The 26,922-nt window shown below is 33.5% G+C and overlaps 1 protein-coding gene across 1 annotated transcript in view; it reads right to left on the bottom strand.

Annotated features, from left to right (window-relative positions):
* Positions 1–26,922, bottom strand: part of LOC149420652 (uncharacterized) — a 121,612-nt gene that overhangs the window by 50,762 nt on the left and 43,928 nt on the right. The window contains exons 3-5 of the mRNA XM_089635978.1: positions 25,381–25,571; positions 8,727–8,824; positions 5,497–5,631 (exon numbers count right to left, since the gene is read on the bottom strand). Coding sequence (XP_089492104.1) covers positions 5,497–5,631; positions 8,727–8,824; positions 25,381–25,571 — 424 coding nt within the window. The remainder of the gene's footprint in view (positions 1–5,496; positions 5,632–8,726; positions 8,825–25,380; positions 25,572–26,922) is intronic.

Here is a 26,922-nt window from a genome sequence, read left to right as displayed (position 1 = left end):
TCCCAGTAAAAAATGTCTTTAACTGGCTGCGTAATATTTAAAAACATTGCCCTTTGGCAGATTAATGCGCCACGCGTGTGTTTTTCACGGGAAAATTATTGCTTCGATTTTTGATTTAAAATACGTTTTCGTCAATAATTTCCATTTTACATAATGACCAACTCACTATGAAATCAGTATAATTCAACATATTTACTATTATTTGTGTTATTTTTCGTCAGTTTTAATCCATTATGTCACATTGAAATATAGTTTATGTAACCGGAAAAGAGAGGTTATTTCGTATATATTATTTATAATTGAATTTGACCGCGTGAATTTAATTAAACTTTTACGAAAGTTACGTCTTTTTTATAATAATATAGATGCTTTCTGTATATGCATGTAAATATAAATTTAAAAAATCGTTTATATTGTGCCAAACTTTCTTATTTTTTTTATTCATCCTTGGGAATTATTTTTATAATTATTTATAGTATGCATGAAATAAAAAGTAAAGTGACAATTGACTAGCAAATTCTTTAAAAAATTGGACTGTATATTTTGAATTTTGATATCTATGAAATTATTTGACGCCTTGGTTAAAAATGTTTGCGATGAGTTTTTTTTTACTTTTTTCAAGTTTGATAATAAAATATTACATTTTTTTATGAAAGTGTAATTCAAATAAAAAATTCTAAAAGGTAATAATATCTTGTTTCTGAAATGGTACTTGTTTTTACGACATCTTTAAAATGAAGAAAAATATAGAACATCTAAAAAATATCTTGGAAAAATTCGATGAGAAATTATTATTATATCAAGTTTATACAACAGATAAAAACCCCCCTTTGACTGGATAAGTAATGTATATATCTTATGTTTATTTCCATGAACTATTTAACGTTTCAATTAGTAAGGTTTTCACATCGATTGAATAAAATCTTCACTAATAAATGGTTTTCTAATAAAATAAGGTTGGCAATTTGCAATCTTCACCCTGGAGCAGAGCAAACACTGGAACCTTATATTTATTGGTACAGCTCTGAACTATTGAGACTTTCTAAAGCCAGGCAATAGATTGCTTTTTTTATTTATTTACCAGTGAGTCTTAAGAAAATTCATGACATTTTAAACTAAGCATTTTCATTTTTACAGCGGAATTCCTTAACTAGTACAACCTAAAATTGTGACATTTAATCATTGAAGACAATATTAATCTTTATTTTTCGGAAAAACTTTATTGAGTAAAACCTCAAATTGTAATATTTAAATATTGAAGACAATATTAGTGATTTCTAAACGAAAATCTGAAACAGAAAAATCAGAAAAGGAAACGGTCACATCTGGGACTCGAACCTAGGACCCTTGTCTTTCCGGGACAGTGCTCTACCGACTGAGCTAATGGGACCCTATTCCCCTGGGTCACTTTTAACTGTATCATACTTCGAATAAGAACTACTAAGATTGTCTTCATTTTTTCACCGCAAATTTTTACTGGCAACTATCTTTATGTATGATCGCAAGATTCAACCCGAACTAAATGCAATCCAGACAGCGTCTTTTTTTAGATAAACCTATCTTATTTTTTATTTTTAATGTGCGACATCTGTTGACTTTTCTGCAAGTCTAGATGAGTCGAGTCCCAGATGTGACCGTTTCCTTTTCTGATTTTTCTGTTTTAGATTTTCGTTTAGAAATCACTAATATTGTCTTCAATATTTAAACAATATTGATCACTTTTAAACGAAAGACGTTAAATAGAAAAGAAAGAAAAAGATTAATTTGCATCTAAGAATTGAACCTAGGATCTCTTCCTTGCCGGGGAAGTGCTACTCTGAGCTAATACGACCATATCAACTTATGTTTTTATAATTTGTATCATACTTTGACTGAGAGTTACCAACATTATTTTCATTTTATTAACGCATACTCAACCAGAAAAACAGCATTTAAAAAAAATAAAGTAATTATTACAAGGCATTGTGATCGGCATCTCGACTCCCAGAGTAGCAGAATTCAAACGTGAATTTGAAAAATCACTATCCTAAATGTATTATTTACTAATACTTGAATTACGCAATCGCGAAAAATGGCCAAATATTCAAGAAATTAATTTTACAAATTTGACCAAAACCGTCTATTTTATATTTTATGTTTAATTTTTTTATTTTTTTTTGTTACTTTATTTTGGCATATGTCATCTTTAAGGATGCTGTGGGAGAGTTTTTTTAAGGAAAATAATGAGAGGAAGTTCAGGGAAGAAAAACGGTATGAGGGGTGGGTTTAGTATGGGTTAGTTTGTCCAGGAGTGACGGATGTATTTTTTATTTATTTATTTTTGAACATAATTTATGAGTCCATCCCTCCCACTGCGGTGTAAGGCGATGGCGATGGATCGAGAGAGTCGTACTAAAGAGGTTAAAGGTTCTCCATCAACCGATCCCTAATAGCCTCCGCTACCTAGAACTGGACAAAACTTGGGTTGACCTACGTCAGAGGTGTTAGTTAGTAAATGGTTGCCTGGGCGGTGGTACCCATACCCGCCTCCCAAATTGGGATGAATGGCTAAACCAGAAGTAGAGGTGATGGGTAATTGGTTCGATTCCAGTCAAAGCGCCATAACAGCCGCAGGTTATCTTTAAAGGTCACCGTGATTGCCCCTCCACTAATTATATTTATCAGGGGTGGCCGAATTCAGATCTTGGCCGGATCAGGAGAGGCCGGTTTGGGGAGACCCTTTAAACTCTCCGGCCGGTCTCTCTCTATCCATCGTCTTGCAATACAGCAGGAGGGATCGGTGTGTCACTAGATTTCTGCTCAATTCTCATAAATTTTACCTTCCTAGAATTTCCTCTCCTTAAAAATACCCAACGAAGTATCCCCAAAGATGACATACGCCCTGTGGGAAATTATTTTTCCCAGGGTCCCTGTGTGGGGTAAATGTAAAAAAATCAGGAATATTATTCAGTAATTTTAACTTTCTTAACGGACTAAGAACGTGCAGGAGTAAAGCCTAAAATAATGAACTTTAAGTAAACGTAACTTGCGTTCTTAGATGGCATCATTTAAATTTAAATAAATTATTTATTAATATCCTATTGCTTATGTACGGGCGCAAACAAAGAATTCGTCTTAATACAGGGTTTTCCAATAAGAGGTGTTATTTTGATATTCATTCGTAAAAGATCAATGGTTTCATTGCTTGTGTGGCACATAGCGCCGTTTTGTTGAAAGTAAACGTTGTTCAGATCAATGAAATCCAACTCCGGCCATAAAAAAATATTAATCATCTCTCGATAGAGCAATCCATTCACCGTAACTGTTGCTCCAGCCTCATTTTCAAAAAAGTAAGGTCCAATGACTCTGCCGGACTATAAACCGTACCAAACAGTTACACGTTGAGGATAGAGAGGCTTTTCAACAATAACTCTTGGGTTTTCCAGATGCAACAATTTTGCTTGTTGACGAAGCCATCGAGGTAGAAATGGGCCTCATCACTCAAGATGATTTACATTTGATTCACTCAAGTGAATTTAAATAATTTCAATGCGTTGTTGAGACGTGTATTGTTATTTTTTTCAATGGCGTAGTTTCAACTTGTCAAATGTTAAAAAAATGACAGCTTCAAAAGTAACATCTACCGAAATACCGGGCTATTCAAAATAACAGCTCTTATTGGAAAACCCTGTATTTTAAAGTATAACTTGCAAAAATATATTGTTTTGTAAAATAATTAAATTTACGCCATATATGGACTCGTAGATTAAAGCATTCGTTACGTTTACCCTTAATGAAAATAACAAATTTTTTTGTAAAAATTTCGATCAAAGCTCATTAGCGTGATTAAAGCAGTCAAAAATAATTAATCCAAAGAACATCATAGAAATATATGTTACGAAATTCCCAGAATTATAATATCGGATTATCCAAAACATCCCTTAGTTGAATAATTATTTTCATTCGCAGTTCAATAAACGATTTAGTAGACTTTGATCAATACGTCCTTTGGGCCAATAAACATCACGTTTATAAAATGATAATTATTTTATAGGTTTATTGACGTTTAGTATATTTATTGGGAATAAATGATTATTATTATTTACTATTTTTTTTTACTAGCTGAGGCACCGAACGTTGTTGGTAAAAGGGGATAGGGATGGTTATTCGAATATTGATCTCATATGAATAGTGATCTCCTTCTTCTTTTGATGGTCAAGTTTGCAAAATTTCACCAATCTCGGAATAAGACTGTAGATTTGTATGTAAAACGAAGCCACACAGATTCCTCTTGCTTTATTTATCGATGTTGCCTGGTCATTTTGATTTTAGTGACGAAATTTTGCATACTTTGTAACAGTTTCAATTTTACCCCCGGAGTTTAAGGTGGACTCTTCTGTGGTAGGAAATACGGACCGCCTAGCCATCGTTTGTATAGCCGCTCATTTTGGAGGAGTAGCAAACAGCGCTACTCGCGGTGAACGAGCGAACCAGTGATCAACGGGACGCGGACGCGCGGCCGGAACCGTTCTACTGGAAGGATTCACGGGTGAACTCCAGACAATATTTTGGAACGTATTAGCTAGCTTGATGTTACTGGACATCGTGTTCTAATGTATTATCAAATTACATGACCAATTCCTTGTCTCAAATGACGCTCTACAATATGTAACAAGGTAAGTTCTTGTAGTTTTATTTAATGTCACATAAACGAAATTATGCTTATCAATAATTCTAATCCACAAGTTCTTCCTGTGCACGCGCTCCGAGATGTAATTCAGTCTTAATTATAGAGTCTCTTGTTCTTATTATGTATAGCATAATTAATATCTTAATTCACGTAAATTTGTACCCTTGCAAATAAATGTTAGATTATGACATCATCTATTTTATTTTTGAATCCTACCCCATTTTTTAGTATTTAAGATATAGATGGATTGGTACAAATACGAATGCTTATAATATATAAATATACATGGAAAATATAAAAAAAGATTATAATTTGAGGTTTGAATCACTAAGTTATTCCAAAAAATAAATATTCATCCTAGACTTGCAAAAAAGTCAATAGATCTCGCACATTGAAATAAAAATAAGATATGTTTATTTAAAGACGCTGTCTAGATTTAATTTAGTTCGGGTTTAATCTAGCGATCATACATAAAGATAGATGCCAATAAAAATGTGCGGTGAGAAAAATTATGGCAATGTCGGTAGTTCTTATTGGAAGTATGATCCAGTTAAATATGACCGAAGGAGATAGGGTTCCATTAGCTCAGTTGGTAGAGAGGTGCCCCGGCAAGGTAAGGGTCCTGGGTTCGAGTCTTAGATGTGACCGTATCCTTTTCAGTTTTTTCTGTTTCAGATTTTCGTTTAAGAATCGCTAATATTGTCTTCAATAATTAAATATTTTTGATTAATCAGCAATACTAATTTTTCCAGGTAGTAGCTTAAAATCGATTAGGTTGAACCTGGTCACAAAAGAAAATGTAAAAGATGTATATGGTTATGTCATACCTCAGCAAGGATAGCCTGAGGCGGAAGGCGGGCTCCGGCAGAGGCGTAGACTCGGGCGGGAGGGTGATGGGCGGCCAGGCGGCCAACTGCTCCAGGGCGGCGTCCGTCACGGCAAAGCGCTGCGTCAGGTTAGACCTGGCCAAGGAGGAGTGACCTTTTTAATATTAGGCAAATGGTTGTTCGGGATAAACTTGCATAGTGTATACACTCGTGCAATGTAGCTAAAGGGGTAAGTTACTAGATTCTGAGTTATGATTTATGGAGACAATACTCAATTTGGTTCTCAAGCCCTGTTGAGAACCAAAAAACCGTTAAGAATGAAAGCTTTAGAATACATTGTGAGCAGATCACCACTATAGCCAGTTCCAGTACTGCATTCACCATATGAGTACGATATAGTTTCACTGAATCCCGGTAAGTGGGACTTAGGAGCACGTGTTTCTTAATGTTTTCCCTGATAGTGTCTGTAATAGGAGGTCAATACAGTTAGTGTCTGTGATAGGAGGTCAATACTGATAATGTTTGTGATAGGACGTCAATACTAATACCTAGTGTCTGTGATAGGAGGTCAATACTGATAGTGTCTGTGATAGGATATCATTACTGATAGTGTCTGTGATAGGAGGTCAATACTGATAGTGTCTGTGATAGGAGGTCAATACTGATAGTGTCTGTGATAGGATATCATTACTGATAGTGTCTGTGATAGGAGATCAATACTGATAGTGTCTGTGATAGGATATCATCACTGATAGTGTCTGTGATAGGAGGTCAATACTGATAGTGTCTGTGATAGGAGGTCAATACTTATAGTGTCTGTGATAGGATATCATTACTGATAGTGTCTGTGATAGGAGGTCAATACTGATAGTGTCTGTGATAGGATATCATTACTGATTGTGTCTGTGATAGGAGGTCACTACTGATAGTGTCTGTGATAGGAGGTCAATACTGATAGTGTCTGTGATAGGATATCATTACTGATAGTGTCTGTGATAGGAGGTCAATACTGATAGTGTCTGTGATAGGAGGTCAATACTGATAGTGTCTGTGATAGGATATCATCACTGATAGTGTCTGTGATAGGAGGTCAATACTGATAGTGTCTGTGATAGGAGGTCAATACTTATAGTGTCTGTGATAGGATATCATTACTGATAGTGTCTGTGATAGGAGGTCAATACTGATAGTGTCTGTGATAGGATATCATTACTGATTGTGTCTGTGATAGGAGGTCACTACTGATAGTGTCTGTGATAGGAGGTCAATACTGATAGTGTCTGTGATAGGAGGTCAATACTGATAGTGTCTGTGATAGGATATCATTACTGATAGTGTCTGTGATAGGAGGTCAATACTGATAGTGTCTGTGATAGGATATCATTACTGATAGTGTCTGTGATAGGAGGTCAATATTGATAGTGTCTGTGATAGGATATCATTACTGAAAGTGTCTGTGATAGGAGGTCAATACTGATAGTGTCTGTGATAGGAGGTCAATACTGATAGTATCTGTGATAGGATATCATTACTGATAGTGTCTGTGATAGGAGGTCAATACTGATAGTGTCTGTGATATGATATCATTACTGATAGTGTCTGTGATAGGAGATCAATACTGATAGTGTCTGTGATAGGATATCATTACTGATAGTGTCTGTGATAGGATATCATTACTGATAGTGTCTTGATAGGAGGTCAATACTGATAGTGTCTGTGATAGGAGGTCAACACTGATAGTGTCTGTGATAGGATATCATTACTGATAGTGTCTGTGATAGGAGGTCAATAGTGATAGTGTCTGTGATAGGAGGTCAATACTGATAGTGTCTGTGATAGGAGATCAATACTGATAGTGTCTGTGATAGGATATCATTACTGATAGTGTCTGTGATAGGAGGTCAATACTGATAATATCTGTGATAGGAGGTCAATACTGTTAGTGTTTGTGAATCGTAATAAACTTAGAGTCTAACCGCTCCAATAGGAAAAATGATTTTAGGGTAAACGTAATGTACGTATAATCTACGCGTTAATACATGGTATTAATTTAACTGTTTTATGAAAATACGTTTTATAACGTACGTAACGCTTACCCTTAATAATAATAGTTTTTGTTTTACATTACAAACTTTGAAATTAATACATATAATTAATTTCAAGTAGATAATACCTATAAAAAAATAGATTACAAAAAAAAACAAATATATTTTTTGGCAGTTGTGAAGATCGTGTCGTATAGACTCTTTCTAGAATCAAAAGGATTTCTATTTTGAATCTCTCTTCACTGACGCAAAATATATCGATATTAGAAGAGATTTGGTTTGGGAGCAATAAATTATATTCCTTCCCACTGAGAGAACCATTGGCAGGTTAGTCCTACAGGCAGACGGAAAAACTAACTGATTTTAAATATTGTTAATTTCTTAACATTCTGGTAAAATTATTCATATTCCTGTTAAAAACGGTACCTCAGTTCTTTAACGAATGAATTGACAGAGTTCCAGTTAAAGTATCAGTTAGAAGCGAATGTTTTATGAGGATGGCGGAACACGTGTTCATAAAAATATTGAAGTACTGATATTGTTGCATTCCGTCACGATACCTATTAGGAAAAGAACACGTTTACTCCATATATTTTGAATGACTAATATTTTATCAGGAAATCGGAATGCTATCGCTTTTTTAACAGGATAATTTTTTCCGTGCAGGAATAAAGAATAATCTACGATGCCGCTGTTTGAGATAGTCATCAGATAAATAGCGGAGTTTTCGATATAGTTTTCCTTTTTATTAGTTATTTATTAAGTTAAAAGAAATAACTATTTGTTAACTTAAGTGTACATTGATTAAAACAAAAATAATAAATATATATTAATAATTATGGTTTACTACCTAAGTAACATATTTTTCTTAAGTAAGAGCATTTTGGTTTTGCTCATTGATCTTGAGGGCAAACAGTTTTTTCTTAAATATATTTATTCTATTTACGGTTGTCAGGCTATCAGCAAGGAGATTATATACTCTCGCAGCAGTCTAAACAAGTGGGTGGCGGCACATCCCTCTTTTCTGAGCTTCAGGGAATGAAGTCCAAGCATGCCCGGAAGAAAGCTCGTCGGGTAGTAAAAAAGCTTACGATCTTTTAACATCAGTACGAGAAAGAAAAGAGTTTCAGTGAAAATAGCGGAGGTCCAGACACTATCTTTTAGATCCTGCATGAAAGATCTTACCTCAGATTACTTCCGTTGGTGAAGATGAAGAAAGCCACTTCCGACCTCTCCAGCTGCAATCTGGTTACCAGCTTCCCAAGTTCTGTCGCTCGGCTGACCTGAAGGCACAAAACAATTTTTCAAATAGTAGATTGTAACAACAGCTCACAAGGTAGAAGAAATCACTAGGAATTTTATCATTTATATTTTCTTAAAACAGAATATTTTAGCGCGGTGAAATTTTTCCTAGCTAGATTCTGTAAGGCGATTTTACACGAAAAAAACTTACTGCTATGAAATATTGTTAATTTTTAAAAATCTAGCCATTCTACAGTTAAAAATGGGACTGAAGCCCTATAACGAATGATTTGACAAATGTAATAACAAACTATCAGTAAAGCGCGAATATAATATACCTTCACCAAAGAAAAATATCAGTAAAAATCGATTCACATTTTTCACATCACTTTGAAATCTTCACCGGAGTCCCACAGGGGTCACATCTGGGCCCAGTGTTATTTTCCTTATTTATCAACGACATAACTTCCATCTTCGATGGAGTTATGATACTTTTATTTGCGGACGATTTAAAAATTTACAAAAAAATAACTAATCATAATGACTGTAGCGTATTGCAATCAAATCTTGTGAGGCTACAAGAGTGGTGCACCCTTAATGAACTGTTTCTCAACATTGAAAAATGTCAATCAATAACTTTTACCCGAATCAAAAATCCCATTAAATATCAATATAGCATCAACAACAATGTCCTAAAAAGAGTCGAACAAATTAAGGACCTTGGTATATTATTTGACAGTAAATTAACTTTTGTTCCTCATATAAATGAAATAACCAACAAGGCCATGAAATGCCTGGGGTTCATTCTGAGGACGATAAAAGAATTTAAAACAATTAATTCCTTCAAATTGCTTTATACTGGGTTGGTAAGAAGTAATTTGGAGTACAACTCAACAATCTGGGCTCCATTTTATAAGACTCATCAGCAAAAAATCGAAAGAGTACAACATAAGTTTCTAAGGTTTATTAATTACAAACTTGGAATACCAATCGAAGAACTTAATTATACATATCTAATGGAATTACTAAACCTAAGCGATTTAACTACAAGACGCACAGTGAGTGACTTAGTTTGCCTTTTCAATATATCAAATGGCAACCTGGACGCCCTCGATTTAACGAGCTTAATTAATTTGCGTATACCTACCCGTGATACTCGTTTAAATGCTCTATATTTTGTTACCAAATCTGCCAATAATTACTTTGTAAACTCTCCAATTCAAAGGCTTCATACACTTGGAAACAAATATAGTTCAATCGATGTCTATCATTTCCAATCGGTTTCCAAATTTAAAACCAAAATATTAGAACTTTTAAATTAAAACAATAAACATCTAGCTATTGCACTTCTTATTGAATTATTTCTTCAAGATTGACAAAACAGGCTTATACCTACAAACTATCATGTTTAGATTTGCTTTTTGCTTGGTTTTATATGTCTAAAGGTTAATGTTATATTATTGCTTTACTATTCTTTATTTAGAATCTTCACAATATTTTTTTTATATAAACTATGTAAAATGGCTGACCGATCGCCCTCGATTTAGCAGGCCACTACAACCAGTCAAATGCAGTATATCTGTTAACAATACTACCAATAATTATTTCGTTAGCTTTCTAACTCAAAGGCCTCATACACTATGTGTCGTATTGTATCATTTTACTGCTACCACTACCTAGCATTTACATTATTTATTAACTAATTTAAGTCTGTATAACTTAGGAGTAGGAATATTCTTATTTTTGTACTATTTACTTGCTGTTATTATATGGATATGGTTATATGTATTTTTTCTATTATTTTTGTGAACTTGCAATCTTCAGAATATTACTTTTTTATGAAATATGTATGTAAAAGCCCAATGGGCGTATAAATAAATAAATATAAAAAAATAATAATAATAGTTTGGCACCCCGCCAATTATATTTATTCCGACAAGGGCACCTGCGTGGTTCAGATATATTCTGAATGACTAATATATTATTGGGAAATGATCATGCGGTAACACATTCGTAACAGTATCTTGATAAATAAGCCGTACTAATTTTTCTCTGTTTATAAATGCAAGTACCATCATTTTCCACTTCCATTTCAAAAAGTATCAATGACTAATCTTTTTCTTTCGTCTGAATGAAGCTTTATGTAGGACGTAAGAGTTCAATGATTCGGATGGATATTTTTTAGAATTTATGACAAATTATTAGCAATTATTCTATGTCACATGTCAAACGTCTAATGGTCGGTATCTTTTTGTGCGAAACGTCCAATTATGGTATGGGAGTCTGTGAAAAACCCGGAAACCTAATACAAAAATTAAATATCGGGTTTTTGCTCTCTAGGGTGCGGTAAGCAAGTACTTTAACTGTGTGTCGGCTCACAGTGATCAGTCGTTAGGCGTCGCAGAGAGGAAATTATTGCCCACGACATATGACACCGTGAGCCATCACTAGGCTGCTCTTATTTGCACAGCGGTGGGAGAAAAAACACCACGAAAAGCTACAGGTATAATAATATTTCAACAATTACGTAAATAAATAAAATACAAATAATTGAAGGACAACGACTTAATTTCTAGATGCGGGTCCACTAAATTTCAGGCCAAATATGTCGAAGGGAAGATATCCACATAATTAGGTTTGAGGTAATTGGTATTTGAAATGTATTGGTGTACTGTTTAATTATCTACATAGTATGGAATACAATTAAGATCGCGAGTGTTCAATAAATGTTTGGTTCGTCAAAGATTACGAGTACTTTATTATCGTACGACAATTAAATGAAGAAATAATTAAATATCAGGGACTGTGAGTTATTCTAACTAGGGAAGCAAATTAAACTGAGCTGGCTACCTACGCATTCATTCGGGTACAGCCGACACGCTATCTCTGTCATGTTGCGTAAATACCGCCATCTATGGAAATGCCTTAAACTACATTAACTTGATAATAATAACTTATATCTACATACTCTACCGACATCTGGTGGGTGGTATCGAAACTACAACCAAATATCAATACTCAAATATTGAATAGTGTAATTAATGCCTTAGAACGTGGGTCTATTTTGTCTCCAGAAACTAGTTATGCTATGCGCTCCACTGGAGTATCCACTTCCCACGTACCCACCAATCGAGTATCGGCCACAGGACATACGAGAAAGCCCGGTACATAAAGTTAATGAAGCCCCGGAACTCGTAGAGGCTGCGTGGAAGATTAAATCCCTATTTTTATGCTGTCAAGTTTTAGAATTCCCATGGGAAAATTTAGCAAAAGGCAATTTTAAATATTTTTCAATAATTAATAATTAAAAAAATGCATAGAAGGTGTCACAGATAACGTTTAAAATAATTTGTACATACATCTTGCAGATATATTTTCATGTATTTATTTTCGAATATACGCAAAAATGGTTTCAAAGTGGATTGATTAATGTAGTTTTTTAAATTAATATCACACGTAGGAGGGTATTTTTTAAAATGGTGGTGTAGGTTAAAATATTTTCTATTATGAAATATTTTCTTTTTTTTCTTCTTGCATTTGACATTTATGAGAACAAAATTTAGAGGTCGATTGACGATTTATTGAAAACGGCTCTTTAATAAACAGTTATTATTTAAGATTTTTTAAAATATTTTATTTTCCAGTGAAAATTCCACCCAGTAGTGGAAGAGAACATTTTTTCGAGGTTCTGTTATGGACACCGGCGACTTAACTTCTAACTTTCTAAGCTTCGTAAGTGTTAAAAATGAGATAAGATTGTTTTTTTTCCGTGTGTTTTCAATTACTGCTCATTGGAAGGATTGTTGAAAATAATTAGATCATTTCATCAAATTTAAAAGTTATAATTCAAGTTTTGTGGAGGTTTTATTCTACTTTTGTTACTAATACATCACGGGCCGGTTGTTTAAGAGAAGGCTACAAGCCAAAAATGTGTATATTCTTGGTATACCTTATATCGTAGGTAATAGGCGTTAAAAACGCTTGACAAACAGAGTCTAGAAACGTTCGATTTCAAACAAAAAACTGGTTTTTATTTATTTTGGAAATAATTTGACAAGAAAGCAAAAAAGTTAATCTAGTGAAACTGTCACAGATAATTTTAGCTATAATACTGTATTTTTTAAAAGTTGTTTCCTTTGAAAAAAATTTTTTTAGTAGTTTGCATTTATATTTTTTATTGTGTAATTTATATATTTATTTGTATTCTACTTAAGCGAAGTGATAGGAAAACCTAGAATTTATTTAAAGCATATTTTTTTGTATTCATAATGTACACCAATTCGTTATAAAGATTAATCAAATTAGTGATTTGGCATTAAGCTTCTCCTTAACAGTACTTAACAATAACAGAACTCGTATAGAACTTTCACAGTACTAAATATTAACTTTAAAAATGGATGAATTGTTAAAATTCAATGAAAATATCCGTCTTAAGTAAAAATAGTTCAATATAAACGATTGTATCCCCACCCATCACCATGCGCAGCAGGGGAAGGGATATATTTATATGTCACTCCACGAGATACTGATCCCTAGATTCCTCCCCAGAACTTCCTTTCATTAAAAAGACTCCCCACGCAGCATCCCCAAAGATGACATAGGCCCTAGGGGAAATAATTTTCCTTATGGCCTTAGGGAAAAAAATCTAAATTTGATGAATTAAAAACTAGTATTTTTTGTATTAGTTTGCTGTTAAAAATAAGCCAACGTAGTATAGCGGTTCAGTGCAACTGTCCGGAAATTAGAAGGTTCGGGTTCAATTCCCGATTTAAAGATTTCATGAATTTATAATTGTGTTTCAGGCTAATAATTATAGCTTTTAATAATTTGTTTTAAAAAGAAAGTAACTAATTAGGTAACCACAAGTTTTTAAAATAAGTCACTCGAGTTTTTTACAATTAAGTTTTAATTTAATTACGTTGTTTTGCTGTTGAAAATACAAATGCTTTCATCTTTGGCATAATTACAAAACTTTAATGATTGACGATAATTGAATTCATTGCAAAAAAGTTGTGGTTTTTCGAGAAACCTCGTTAATGTGGTTGATTATTTAACGGGAGTGGGTACAGAAGCAGACGTAATAAATCATTTTCTCTCAACGTCAACTGGGCGAAGTTTATAGTGGGTGAAAGCCGGCGGCGATCAGTAACATAACTGACAATTAAAATAGGTACCTACCACCTAATCATGATAATTTACTCAAAGAACTTTTAATTGTATTCGCCTGTTAGTATAATCGAGTTATTCATCGATATTGGAAATATAAATATGCAGGGTGTTATGGGACGCGACAGTGATTCCTTACACTAGTTTTTACTCCAAATAAGCCTAAGAATCGCTGGTTAAACTAAGTAGTAAGTAGTGGTTTGACAGTATCTGTGGTCGTGGGGTAAGTCTCTCGACTAGGAAGCTGGAGGTCGCGGGTTCAAATCCCGGCGTGCGCAAGTAAATTTTATTTAATTAATTTGTGTTATTTCATAAATTACTCAATAAAAATAATACATGATATTATGTTTGTGTCACGTTTCAGAGTGGAAGATACTTTCAGTATCAGCCACCAGTCAGAATTAAAACGTTATTTAAAATGGCCGTGTTTGGTAACCAGATCTGAATAGCCAGGTACCTTCCTCTTTCACATCTATACTATTTTCAGTATCACAACACATCCCGATTGGGGATGCCATGGTCTTACTGACTCCTGATGGTTGGGAGCAGTTGGGACTCTTGTGTGGTTTTAAATAAAAATTAAGGCACGTCTCTTAATATCCTTTATATATATGACTGAAAATATGGTGATTGAAAAAATTATTTTTTTAAATATGGTGACTGACTATTGTTTTTTTTTTTATATCATAAAGAATTTACAAATAAATCTAACGAAACATGAAACAGAACAAGACACACAAAAAAAATGTTAAGGTGTCAATTGGAAATCTAACCGAGGATCTATGTCTTACCAGGATAATGCCTCTAACCACACGGCCATTGTGACCTAATTATTTTACGTTATTTTTGTCTCTTATCTCTTATTTGAAATTCAGAATTAACAATATTTCCTCAACTTTTCTTTATTTTTGGCTGCTATTGTTTTTTGTTTATTCGTCTTTGATTTAAAAATCAAGACGTTTCTCGCTAAGGATAAAGAATACAATTTTTTATTTTTTAATATACATTATTTAATAAATGTTTTGACTGCCCAACTGGGAGGATTCCCGTTTTAGGACAGTGAAATTAGGATGAGTATTAACATTTTGATAAGTTGTTTGATAAGTATAGTATTAAAATAATAATGAAATAATAGGTATACGTACTTTGAACTGGTGCCTAAGCCTACTACTATATTTTGTATAAATATGAATAACAAAGAGAAGAAATAAAATAAAATAAAATATCCAATTAAACATAAGATTAACTGCAGCTGCTTGGGTAGCATTCTAATTTAACATTACTAGGTAGGTACATATATACAAATAATGATAAAGATTAGAACATAGAGGTATCTTTTACATGGTTTATTTTTTGTTGGAGTTTTTGTTGTTGTTTTTGGTGTGTGTTTGATTTATTTTTTTGTGTAGTAAAAGTTCACTCTTCTTTCTACCTAATTGATGAAACAAATTAGTGGTCAATTTATGTAGAATAGCTGTGTTTTCCTTTTTCCAAGCATCAGGCATGAAGTTGTATAGTTTTGGACCTAAGAATGAGAAGTGTCTTTGAGCGAGAGATGTTTTAGTTGTGAGTGGTACAATTGGATTTCTCCGTGAGTGGCGGGTGTTGTGAGAGTGGTTAATAGATGGGTAGAGGTGGCGTTGTTGATGGGTGTTTAAAATTAATTTTCTCATTAATTAATTATCTATTGATATCAAACTCGCCTATCAGAACAGTGTCGGCGTATGGTTTCTGGTAGTCATGACATTAATACTAATAAATTACTTGGATAATTTTTGGAAAATTAATTGAAAAATTGTTAATCTTTGTTTCATTTGCATTGACTTTTTTGCCATTTTTCATTGCCTTTAGATGATATCTGTACTGATGATGGATAGTCCAAGTACTTTCGAAAAGTTAGCTCAATTTTGCCGAACCTCAGATATCATCAATTAAAAATTTAAATTTACCATCAAAAGCTTTATTTACACAAATTCAATATAATTTGATAATGCCTTCGGAATATGATAATGCTTTCATAAATTAACTGCTTTTTAATAAATCAATTTGAAAAAATTAAAATGGAGATCCACAAATTAAACTTGAAAATATACATATTTAAAAACCTTCATGATGTTTACATACTGTATTTTTTTCATTGTTACATCAAAAAAACCTTTTCCAGTGAATGGATTAAAATTAACATTTTTATTACTTTAGCAACACACGAGAGAACCGCATTATTTTTTCACATTATACAGGGTGTATCGGCACTAACCCGACAAACTTTAACCAGCTATTCCTTAGCATATTTGGAGTAAAAAATCTTATGTGCACTTTGCTGTCCGGTAACGTTTTTTTAATAAAAAATTTACTATTCATATTTTCACCACATGTCACCACTGTTTTATCCTTTGTCAAAGTTTGAAAACCCACCTGGCAATATTTTATTCGAATTCCGTTGAATAATATACGTGTGTACCTATATTGGCGCACTTTTACTATCACAACGAAATGGCACGGCACCATTCGTCTCATTTTTAACTATTATTATTTAGTGTGTGCGAAAGAGCGAAGACGCTTTTCGACATACTTGCTTATAACAGCTGTTGAACACGAAAAACAATACCAATGACAGTGATGTAGTGTGGAAATTTTTATTTTTTTTGTTTTTAATTGAAAAAAAAAATGCTACCGGACAGGAAAGTGCCCATAACATTTTTTACTCCAAATATGCTAAGGAATAGCTGGTTAAAGTTTGTCTGGTTAGTGCCGATACACCCTGTATAATATTTCGTGGCTCTTAAGGGAGCCAAAGGCCACTAAAAAAACAATTTTGACGATCTCCATTAAAATATCCCAAATTCTTATGCTGTAAAAAAGCTTCTAAAAGTAAATACACTTTGACTTTATGCGTACTTACCAAATATGTTAGAATATGAGGAGATATTGATTATTTATTATTTATTGTTTCTTTACATTGTTTTTATTTTACTTTATGTTACAAGCCTATGTTAAGGTTAATAATGTTATAAAATAATAAAAATAACACAAAGATTATATTATATTAAGAGAACAATAATAATATTGTCACTTATGATTATAGTGTAATGAATAGGCTGATAGGTACCATGTAAGTATCCAATTCGTAGAAACGTCTATGTAACAATATCTTAATATTTGTATTATTGTTTTTACTATTTTAAATCTCTTATAATCTTTGTACTATTTTTTTTAGAATTTTGTAAAATTATTAACCTCAACACAGGCTGGTCCTAGTGAAGTTAAAAATCCTAACTCAAAAAAAAGATACAATGCAAAGAAAAGATAAATAAATAAATAAATGTTTCTAAGAATTGGGTACCTACATGGTACCTATTAATCTAATTCCAGCAAATTCATTACAGTATAATGTAGTAAACATGTAGGGTGACCATGATATACATTAATATTTGAATACAAAAAATTATAATAAACCATTATTTTAAAAATGAGAAAAGAATTAAATTATAAAAGGAAAAGGATGAAAAATATACAAATACAACATATAATGCTATTAATTTAAAAGGACAAAGATGAAAAAAAATGTTGACTCGGCTAGCATAAATAATTTAACATTCTTTTTAAAAGTACACAAGGAATTAGACGACTTAATGTGTTCTGGGAGGCTATTAAATAGAAGTGGAGCCTGGTACAAATAATGTATTTACCCAAATGAAAAGTTAGTGAATTGCCATAAAGTTCAGTCCAGAGCCAATTCTTGTACTACGAATTTGCTGCGTTCTTTACGCAAAACTAATATTGATAAGTAGTTGTTTCCATGATAGTATATTTCTTAAAAAGTAATTGTGTATGCTGTCGAACATTTTTACCATGGAACCTAATGTCGCCGTTTTTGTTAACGCTAAAGTGACCGCCTTTTCTGAACTAACGAATGAAACGAATCATTTTCGTTGACACTAATACTAGACCAGATGCCCGTGCCTACACGTTCCTACTGCTTTCGCGATTAGCAATACATACAAATGTAAACAAATATAAACTGATAGGGATCATATTCTAAAATCTTAGGTACCTCCACTATTGTTTTCTTAATGAATGTGTGACGTAATATAATTAGTTGTAAATCTTTAGTAGTGCTCTTCCACAGAATTTAATCTGTATATATTATGTAGGTCCTCATCACTGAAAAGAACTGCGGAAATACAAAAAGGCGTTGCAAAAGAGCGAAATACTTTGCACGATGATGTTTTCTCTCATTCTTCATGTCGCTTCAAGTCCTGAATACCTTTCTGGATGGAATAAGAGAGATTTCTCCTATTACCTCTCACTCCAAAAAACAGGTGGATTCTTGAGTGGCAATCGGCCGACGTGAGAAATTCTTATGCACGACCCCACTCTGAGACATCCTGGATTCTCACTGCCTCGTTAACTCTGGTCCGATATAAATAGGAAAATTCCTCCCACAGCCGTTGACGATGCATAGATGTGTGAAAATTGTTGTCAACGAATGCCCGCTGTATTCATTCCCCGACGGGACTGATGTCCACAGGGCGACGCCTGAGGCCCTAGACTGGTTCACTGACCTAGATTTTCCCCTTCGACCCTCTCCATACGATAGAAGAAGATTGAACAGATAAACCGATACAATTGTTCTGTGGGCATGTCCGTGTGCCTGAAGTACGCTTAATGTTTCCCTACTTCCGCTAAAATTGTACAACTAATATAATCAATTTTGTTAGCCCCTCTCGCCTCTCGGTCCAAATAGTTTAAATTAAATAATTTTGTTTTCAAACCGATATTGTTTACACTTCTATGGATTATAATGTTCGGTGGTGTAAGTATTATTCCATCTGATATTGCGGATAAACTTTGCAATAACTTGCTCTGGGTTTCCGTCCGGGAAGATGTTTCAATGGAGAATGGTCTCCCCTTTGAAGGGGACTTTATTCAGCAGGAGCACGAGGTGCAAAATAATTAGTTTCTAAACCAATTATTATATGTACAAGTATATTGCCTTCACCGTGTGCTTATATTTATCTGTGATAATCATGTCAAATCACAGAATCTTACCAGTCAGCCAGGGCCCAAAATAAATGCCGCCTGACGCAGTTTAAATTTTGGGGCACATCACTATTGAATAGAGAATAAAGAGAAGTAGTGACCTAATAATAAAGAGACAGACAACATATAAGTTACTTACTAGCATCGTATAGTTGTACTCTTCTCTTGTAATCGTGCATCCCTTGTTAGACAGAGGCTAGGATAGTTTCATCGCCTACGTTATTTTTTTAAAACCAAATAAATTACATTCTAAATGTTTGTCCAGTATTACGTGTCGACGCCATTGTTGATAGTCCATCTATTGTAACTGTCAGTTTGCTAATAATGAAATATTAGCATGAAAAACAGTATAAAGTTATTTAAATATACATTCAAGGTGCCGCACAAGTGTTCAGCAAACGATTATAACTGCTTTTATTATCATTAAAAGAACGGCAGGAATATCATTTCCAGGTTATCGAAATTTTATGGAAGCATTCCTATCAAAACAATTTCAATTTATTTGATCGTTTCGACATGTTTTAGCGTACAACATTTAAGTATGTTGTTAGTTGATATTGTATTCACCGAGAAGCTTATTTCTTATGACAATAAAAGTGGGCCAAATTTATATTTCGTTAGTGCCGTGCCTCGCAGCCGTCGTACAAATATTTACATTGCGCAATGAAAATACAGGGGCTCGGCGAAAATGTGGCGCGGCCCGAGGGCTAATATATTTTGGTTTAACAATTTATTTTTGCTTATATCTATGATAATATTTATTTTATAACCTTTATATTTATATTCATAGAAATATTGATTAAGCACTTTTCAATGCTTTATCATATTAAAGAAAAAATCAGGAGTTTATAAACTCAATTGCAATGATTGCAATTTCTTTTACATAGGTAGGACCAATATAAACTTTGAAGTTAGAACTAAAGAACATCTCAGAGCTCTAAACGGAAATTGTGAATTTGAGTTTGCAGATCATCTTTTAAATAACGATCACACATTTGATAAAAACTCGGGTCTTAAAATACTGCACACAGGATATAAAGCTTTGCAAATAATGTAAAAGTGATGTAAACAAAGTTATTTTGTGAATTATTCTAATCATATTAATGGTTAAGTTTGACAATGGAAATCATTTTCTTTTCTTTAATACACTTCAAGAATGCAATATTTGGAAATCACTATTGCTGAAAGTTCCTACCCAAGTCGCGTTACGATTTGTTTTGTTTAGTACCTACCCATTATTTTCGTAGGTATATGTATAACATGTTTGTGATATAAAGGCACTTTTAAGATTTCCAATTGGTGTCCGTAGCAGAGAAAAAAGATGTTTAAACCTATACGACCCGAGGGTTGGAAGTCAACCAAGAACTCTTCTGTTTTAAAAACATTTTCAAGAACGTTTCGGCAACACAACATTATGCGTCGGTATAATTATGTTTATTAGGTTATGAAGTAAAACAATAGATGAAAAATACTTTTAATTTTTTTTTAATATTTACTACAAAGTCCTAAGCTTGCCAGAAATAATAGTATACTTAAATACAGTACTGTACAAATAAAATAAAGTGTTTTATTTAAATGGAATAGATAGGTTGTGACAAATAATTGTTGTTGCCCCAAATGTAGATCCACTGCATAATAACCATGGAAACGGTCTGGCGTTGCCACCATCTCGGCAGCCATTTTTGTGCTACCGTTTAGACAACAAGTCATTGCCCTTTATATATCGTAACTTCTTCATTATTTTTAGCATATTCGTAGCATTATACAAACTATGTGATAAAACAAACGAATATGTACTAAAGCTCGCGAGGAAACTGACCTGGAAAATTCAAAAAAGCAAAGCAAATTGAACGTCATCAGAGCAAATCCTTAGAAGGTTTTTTCTACTTCAAAACATGTTTTGACAGGTGAGTGGCTGAGTTGGCATCGCGTCTGTTTCCAGTCCCACTAGTACCCACCCAGGTGTATCCTGGAGTCCCCACCCAGGCGTCGTGAATTCAACTCCTCGATTGGCTAAATCCTCCATCATGACCTAACATAAATTTCCGCATACTGTGATCGAAGTAAGTAAAATTTTAAAATATTGTCTGGTTATTCGTATTCGTAACCCCGGGATAAATTTATGTTGTTGTTACATAAATGTTTACTAACAAGGTGTGTGGTTCCTTATAATTGATGTACATCTGTGGTTTCGTGTGTGGCACCCCCCGTATTTACTCAATTAACTGTTGTGCATTGGGTAGATTGCCAACCTAGAAGTTTTTGACACACTTCAGTTGCCACAGCTACGCTCTGAGCAGTTCAAAATCAAGGACTGACATTCTTTAAACCACATCCCGGAGCATTGGATCACTTCTTGGCTGACGGACGACGGATCAGAAAACTCGTGAATAATGCCATCATTACCTGATTTTGGAGACGGTATTCTTGGTGAATTTCGTAATCGGAAAACATCTTCCTATCCTGAACACTCGCGGGCTTTGTCATGGAGAGATGATTGACATGGCCACTCTTACTCTGGAAGTTACACTATTTTTTAGAAATTTAGCCGAGATTTTATTGCTGTCTGTCGAGCATGTTCATCAACTACGCTTCAAGAAAAAGTCGGTATTACACCATATTATTACTGTAGCCCTTTTTGCCAGACAGTTTAATTTAGGATGCCTTTGATATTTAAAATATATATTTTTTAAATCACAAAATTGTCTTTCTGTTGTAAAAAAACCCAACCTTTTCAGAGCAGTAGTGAAAATTTTTACTTTACAGTTTATTTGTTTGTTGCCATCTAATCCCGCGGTTTTTAAAATAAATTAATAGAAGCTTAGTTAAAAGTAAAAGTCCTGTCTTGAAAACCGATAGAGAGACTCACCTGGTGCTTAAAATGGTTTGGAAAAGTGGTGTTTGCTCTCGAAAAAAAAGCGGGGATGTTTGTCTGTCATTATCAAAAAAAATTTTTTTTGGGAATTCTTAATATTCAAATATAAATATGGCAACACTTGGTATAACTTCAAAAGCTTTAACCACATTAAATACAGATTTACGTAAGACTAACATGATTTCAGGTTTTAAAGGGAAAGGCAAATATGTGCTCACAGCTAATGCATATTTACCTAAAAGATGATACAAATTGACAATAAATTAGGGTAGGCACTTTTGTGTTCCCCTTTTTAAAAGTAAGAAAGCAAAAAAAGTATTTCTGGGATAAATAAAGACTTATATGGAGAAAAACAAAAGAAAAGCGGGAAATAAGTTGAAGATTGAATTAATGTTTTGTTTTGTGAAAATTAAAAAAAAGAGAAAAATCGTACGGAAATTAATTTTATAAAAATACCTATTATCATTATTTCACAGTGTATTACAATAATGTTTCCCAAAGGCACTGCCTTTATGTGCAAACTAATAAGTTTTCAAGCGTAAAAATAACTACATTATATAGGAGGTCTTTTAATACTTTCACAATTTATTTAAACAAGTACAAGTATTAAAATTCAAAAAAAAAATTACTAAAAATTGTTCAGGAATATTAAAATGCAGTCCTTCAAAATAAACATACATAAGATATTGATTTAATCGTAATTGTATTTATTTAGTTTCTTGTCATCTTTTTTATAAGCGTGTTTTACAATATTTGACAAATTGGTTGCCATTAAAGGTCAGGTCGCATAAATGGCCGTAAATATCACTTTGTAGTCTGCTAACTCAAGCAAAAGGTACTACAAATGTTTTATATTCAAAATTTAGGGACGCGTGGTTAGTAAAATAAATAAATAACGTTTTCGGTGACAAAAATCCTCTTTTTTAATTAAATCTGTTTGAATTTCACTTTTGTTTTTGGGAATAAATGAATGCATCCGATTGAGCTGAAACTCGACAAATAGACTCGTTATCGATGATAATGCAATCAACTTTTTACAAACGCGCGGATATATACGCATTTCTCTGAAATCGGACAAAATTACAGGAGATATACGAAATAAACCTCGGTCTTACCTGATCGGTACTTGATGATGTGGATAGAGTTGTTGACTCCAATTCCTGGGTAGGAAGGTTCGATACTCAGTCAAACCAAATTTTCAATTGTTTTTTTATTTTTTTTTATTTTAAAAGACATTACAAAATAGAAGTAATATAGTAAGCAACTTTGTTTTTTAATGTTTTTTCTTAAAATTATATAAATAAATACTTTAATGTCTGTGATTAGGTGCACTGAAACCTATAGAGATATATTAAGAAAGTTTGATTTCAAATTTCTGAACTTATTTCATTCAGAACTTAAATGATTACAGTCCAGGAACTTTTTCGCGGGGAACTTTATAAATATTCTTAACTACCCGTATAGAAGCTAAAGATAAATCATTCGCAGAATTTTTTGGGTTTACTGACTACAGATTGTGTATTTTGAGGTGCTGACGGTAATACATGTTGTTCGAGGAACAAACAAGGGTTGGAATAGTCGTATTTTGAAGGGCTATTCCACACAAATAAATCTTTTCCAGAGTAGTATAATGAGCTAACAGTAAGTTGCACTTTGTTGCATCGTGCAAAGCGCCTATTGCGATTTCATGCGTTTTTAATAATCTCTTATTCGCTAATGTCCGTTTCCGGCGCAATGTTTGAATCGCTGGGGCCATTTTGAGAATTAACACGAGCGGAAACGTACCCAAAAACGAACAGAAATGATAATAATATAATCTATTATAATTATATGCCCGGTAGGTCGTAAATACTTAAGAACTAGGTACCTACCTAAGAAATGTTCGAATTGATTATTATTCAAAATTTCACAGCATTATCTGTTTTGGCATAGATAGAATTAAAAATCTTAAAGTTCCTTGGTTTCGGCACCAAAAATGTTCGAGTAACGAACAAGGGTTGGGATAGCCGTATTTTGAAGGGCTATTCCACACAGATAAAGCATGGATAAAGCCTATGGCTTATGACAGGCGAATGCGATAACACAATTTGTAAGGTTAATTCACAGTCAGCTTACCGAGTGGCGAACGAAATCTGCATCTCGAGAATCATCTGTCAGCACTGGAACGGTGATCGTTGTACGGTAGCACTCGTTATGTTGAATTGGATTGCGATAATTGCAATAATTGCGATAAAATACGTTTAAGGGATTATTCCGATAAATAACTGGCGATAGTACACACATTGATTTTGACAAGACGAACGTTTCGATGCGATTGTACGGTTCACGGCACTCCGTGATTATAGTTGACGTGTGTGAATTCAAACTGTACAGTTCAAATTCTGACCATACTATTTGTCAGCACACGGCCTGTCAAAAGCAAATCGGCGTCACGGAACACATGTATTAAAAATAATACCAGAAGAACACGTCACAAAGCATATTGAAAAATCCACTTAATATTATTGATTCGTCTTCAGAGAGCAAATGAAGACATAATAATAAAAAAATAATATCACATAAAAAATCTATTGTATAGTTACAAATTCTTACAATTTAACAAAGTAAAAAATCTCACTTAAATGGGTGGAATCTTCAGGATTGTCAACATCGTAAAATATACATTTGAATAAATTTATATTGCAATGACAACAATTTCCTGAAATTTCCATCTCTGCACTCAAACTGAAATATGCAGCGGAACGAATTCTATAAATCTAACATGCTAAAGTATTATTTGTGTGGAATCTCTGGACTGAATCTTGAAGCGATAATAAATAACAATTATTATTCAGAAAACCCATTTGGTACATACATTAAGACATATATACTTAGATGCAGAATAATAAATTGTTTCAACTCGATGAACAGATAAAATAATTTTATGTTTTTTGGAAGAAAAAAACAAACTGCAGGCTTTTATAATAGTGAAATAGATATGCAATTGCAGCAACTGGTACAAATTCACTGCATGAAAATAATATTATGCGAAGAGGTTTCGCTAACTAATTGCACTCATCAGTTTCTTTCCTTAAGTGGCAGTGAGAACCCAGATTTAGGTGAAGTATTTATATCTATGGATTGTCTATAATTCTTTCAGTTCTAAGAGCTTAGTTAGTTCACCCACATCTATTAAAAAGCCAGTTATTTTAGGTGCGAACGACTTTATTAAAAAAATCGTGCATATTGACAGCTTTTCCAAAACCTTGGAGGCAGCGTTAAAAGTAGCGGTTGTCGGAATCATATTCTGACAAATATAATCTCGCAAATAATTCTAACTGACCATAGTATTTCTTCATTATCATAATAACCTCCTCCTGGAGTGAGAATTAACCGCAACTCTCTTTTTCCATCCGGAAGGCTTTCGCAACATAAAGCGACATCACCGTGCAAGGGACTGTGCTATTTTAAACTTGCCAAAGCCTGAGCTGTTCTGTTTACTATACATCCAACTACACTGGTGGTCAGACTCACCTGTTCCTCTACCTCCGTGACCACGGACCTGTACAGCAGGCTGTCCCTCAGCGCTAGAGTGGTCTGCACGATGAGCGCCAGGATGGGGATGAATGGGAGAATGAGGAGCCTCAGCAGCTGGGCGCGCCTCCTGCCCCGACCGATATTGGAGCCGATCTCCTCGTCTTCATCCGAATCTTCTTCCACCACATCTAGAAAAATATATTAAAAAATTTAATTTAAAGAATTGAAAAACTTGATTTTGGTAGCATATTTTCTGGAGTCTCTGGATACCCAAAGAAACTCGCGAATTTATTTGAAAAACTAGCGCTCCATCGGATAATTCCCCTTATAGTTACGGATAGATCTTTAGAACACAAATACATAATCTCTACCAGAAATGCTTTGTTTGCTCTGGTGGTATATTAATGTTTTGTGCTCTGAAGAATGCCGTTGTTCCACTTCGATTGGTGCGATCTGCAAGATATACCAAATGTCACGTTTTAATGGTGAAAAATTTAGTGGTGGAATATTTGACGGCATTTGTGTTTCCTCCCTTTGATACAAATTAACTTTTTTCTCCGATGGAAATTCCGGGGTCTACTGTGTGAAGTTAATATAAAAAAAACATGATTGCACTGTTTATATTCTTAAATTATACCACTGCAGTAGAAGGTAACATATTGGAAGAGGAAAACTTAGAATCAATCATCAACAGACGGTAAAGTTCCCCAAGGATCTACTTTAGGACCACTACCATTTTGAATAATATTATAATTACATATATTTTTTTAAAAACTGCTCTATCTTTTGGGCTTGTATTTTGGTTATCAAAAGAAGATTTTTATATTTGGATATATAATTTAAAAAAAAAAACCGTATAGTATAAGTTAAAACATTAGCCACTCTTCTAACTAGGTAGTGCAGGCACAAGAGATAGGCAACTTTACAGTTTAAGTGAAACGATATAAAGTGCATACAAAATTAAAAACAAATGTTTATAGTTATTCAAACTACAAATTCAACAGTTAGGTAGTACATGAACAGTTGATAACAGTAACATTTTTATTGGATTTTTACAATTCAATTGAATTATACAAATCATCATAAAAAAACAGTTTTTTTTCTAGATCTGAAAAAGCCACAGGCTTAAGGTCATTCAGATTTATGACTTTATGCGTGGAGTGAAGAGATAAAAGTGTAACAAATTTTCTTTCATCTCACAATGTAGAGACTTTACTACCAAAACAAAGTACTCATAAAACCACAAAACTGAAGTAAAATGGTGGCGGGAAAGTGTGAAAAATTTGTTGAACCCCCCGTGAGACAGGATTGATAAATGCGATAAAAATAATTCCAGACACGCATTGGAGGGTCTCAGCATGATTAAGAATTCTAATGTTACATACTTTGCAATACTCTTTTGACCAAAAAGTTTATTAGACTCCATTTTTTTTTAAATTTAATTTTTTTTGTTTTTAAATTTTATTTTTTTATCGATTCTTTCGTAATCCTTTAACTAGCTAGGGCTTATAACAATACCCTTTCATGTATCTAACTAAC

The sequence above is a fragment of the Hesperophylax consimilis genome, chromosome 10, assembly GCF_061612785.1.
Source record: "Hesperophylax consimilis isolate HC1 chromosome 10, BYU_Hcon_1.0, whole genome shotgun sequence".
Classification (NCBI taxonomy): domain Eukaryota; kingdom Metazoa; phylum Arthropoda; class Insecta; order Trichoptera; family Limnephilidae; genus Hesperophylax; species Hesperophylax consimilis.
Note: the sequence above shows the minus strand (reverse complement) of the source record. Positions and strands in the feature narration are given on the sequence as shown.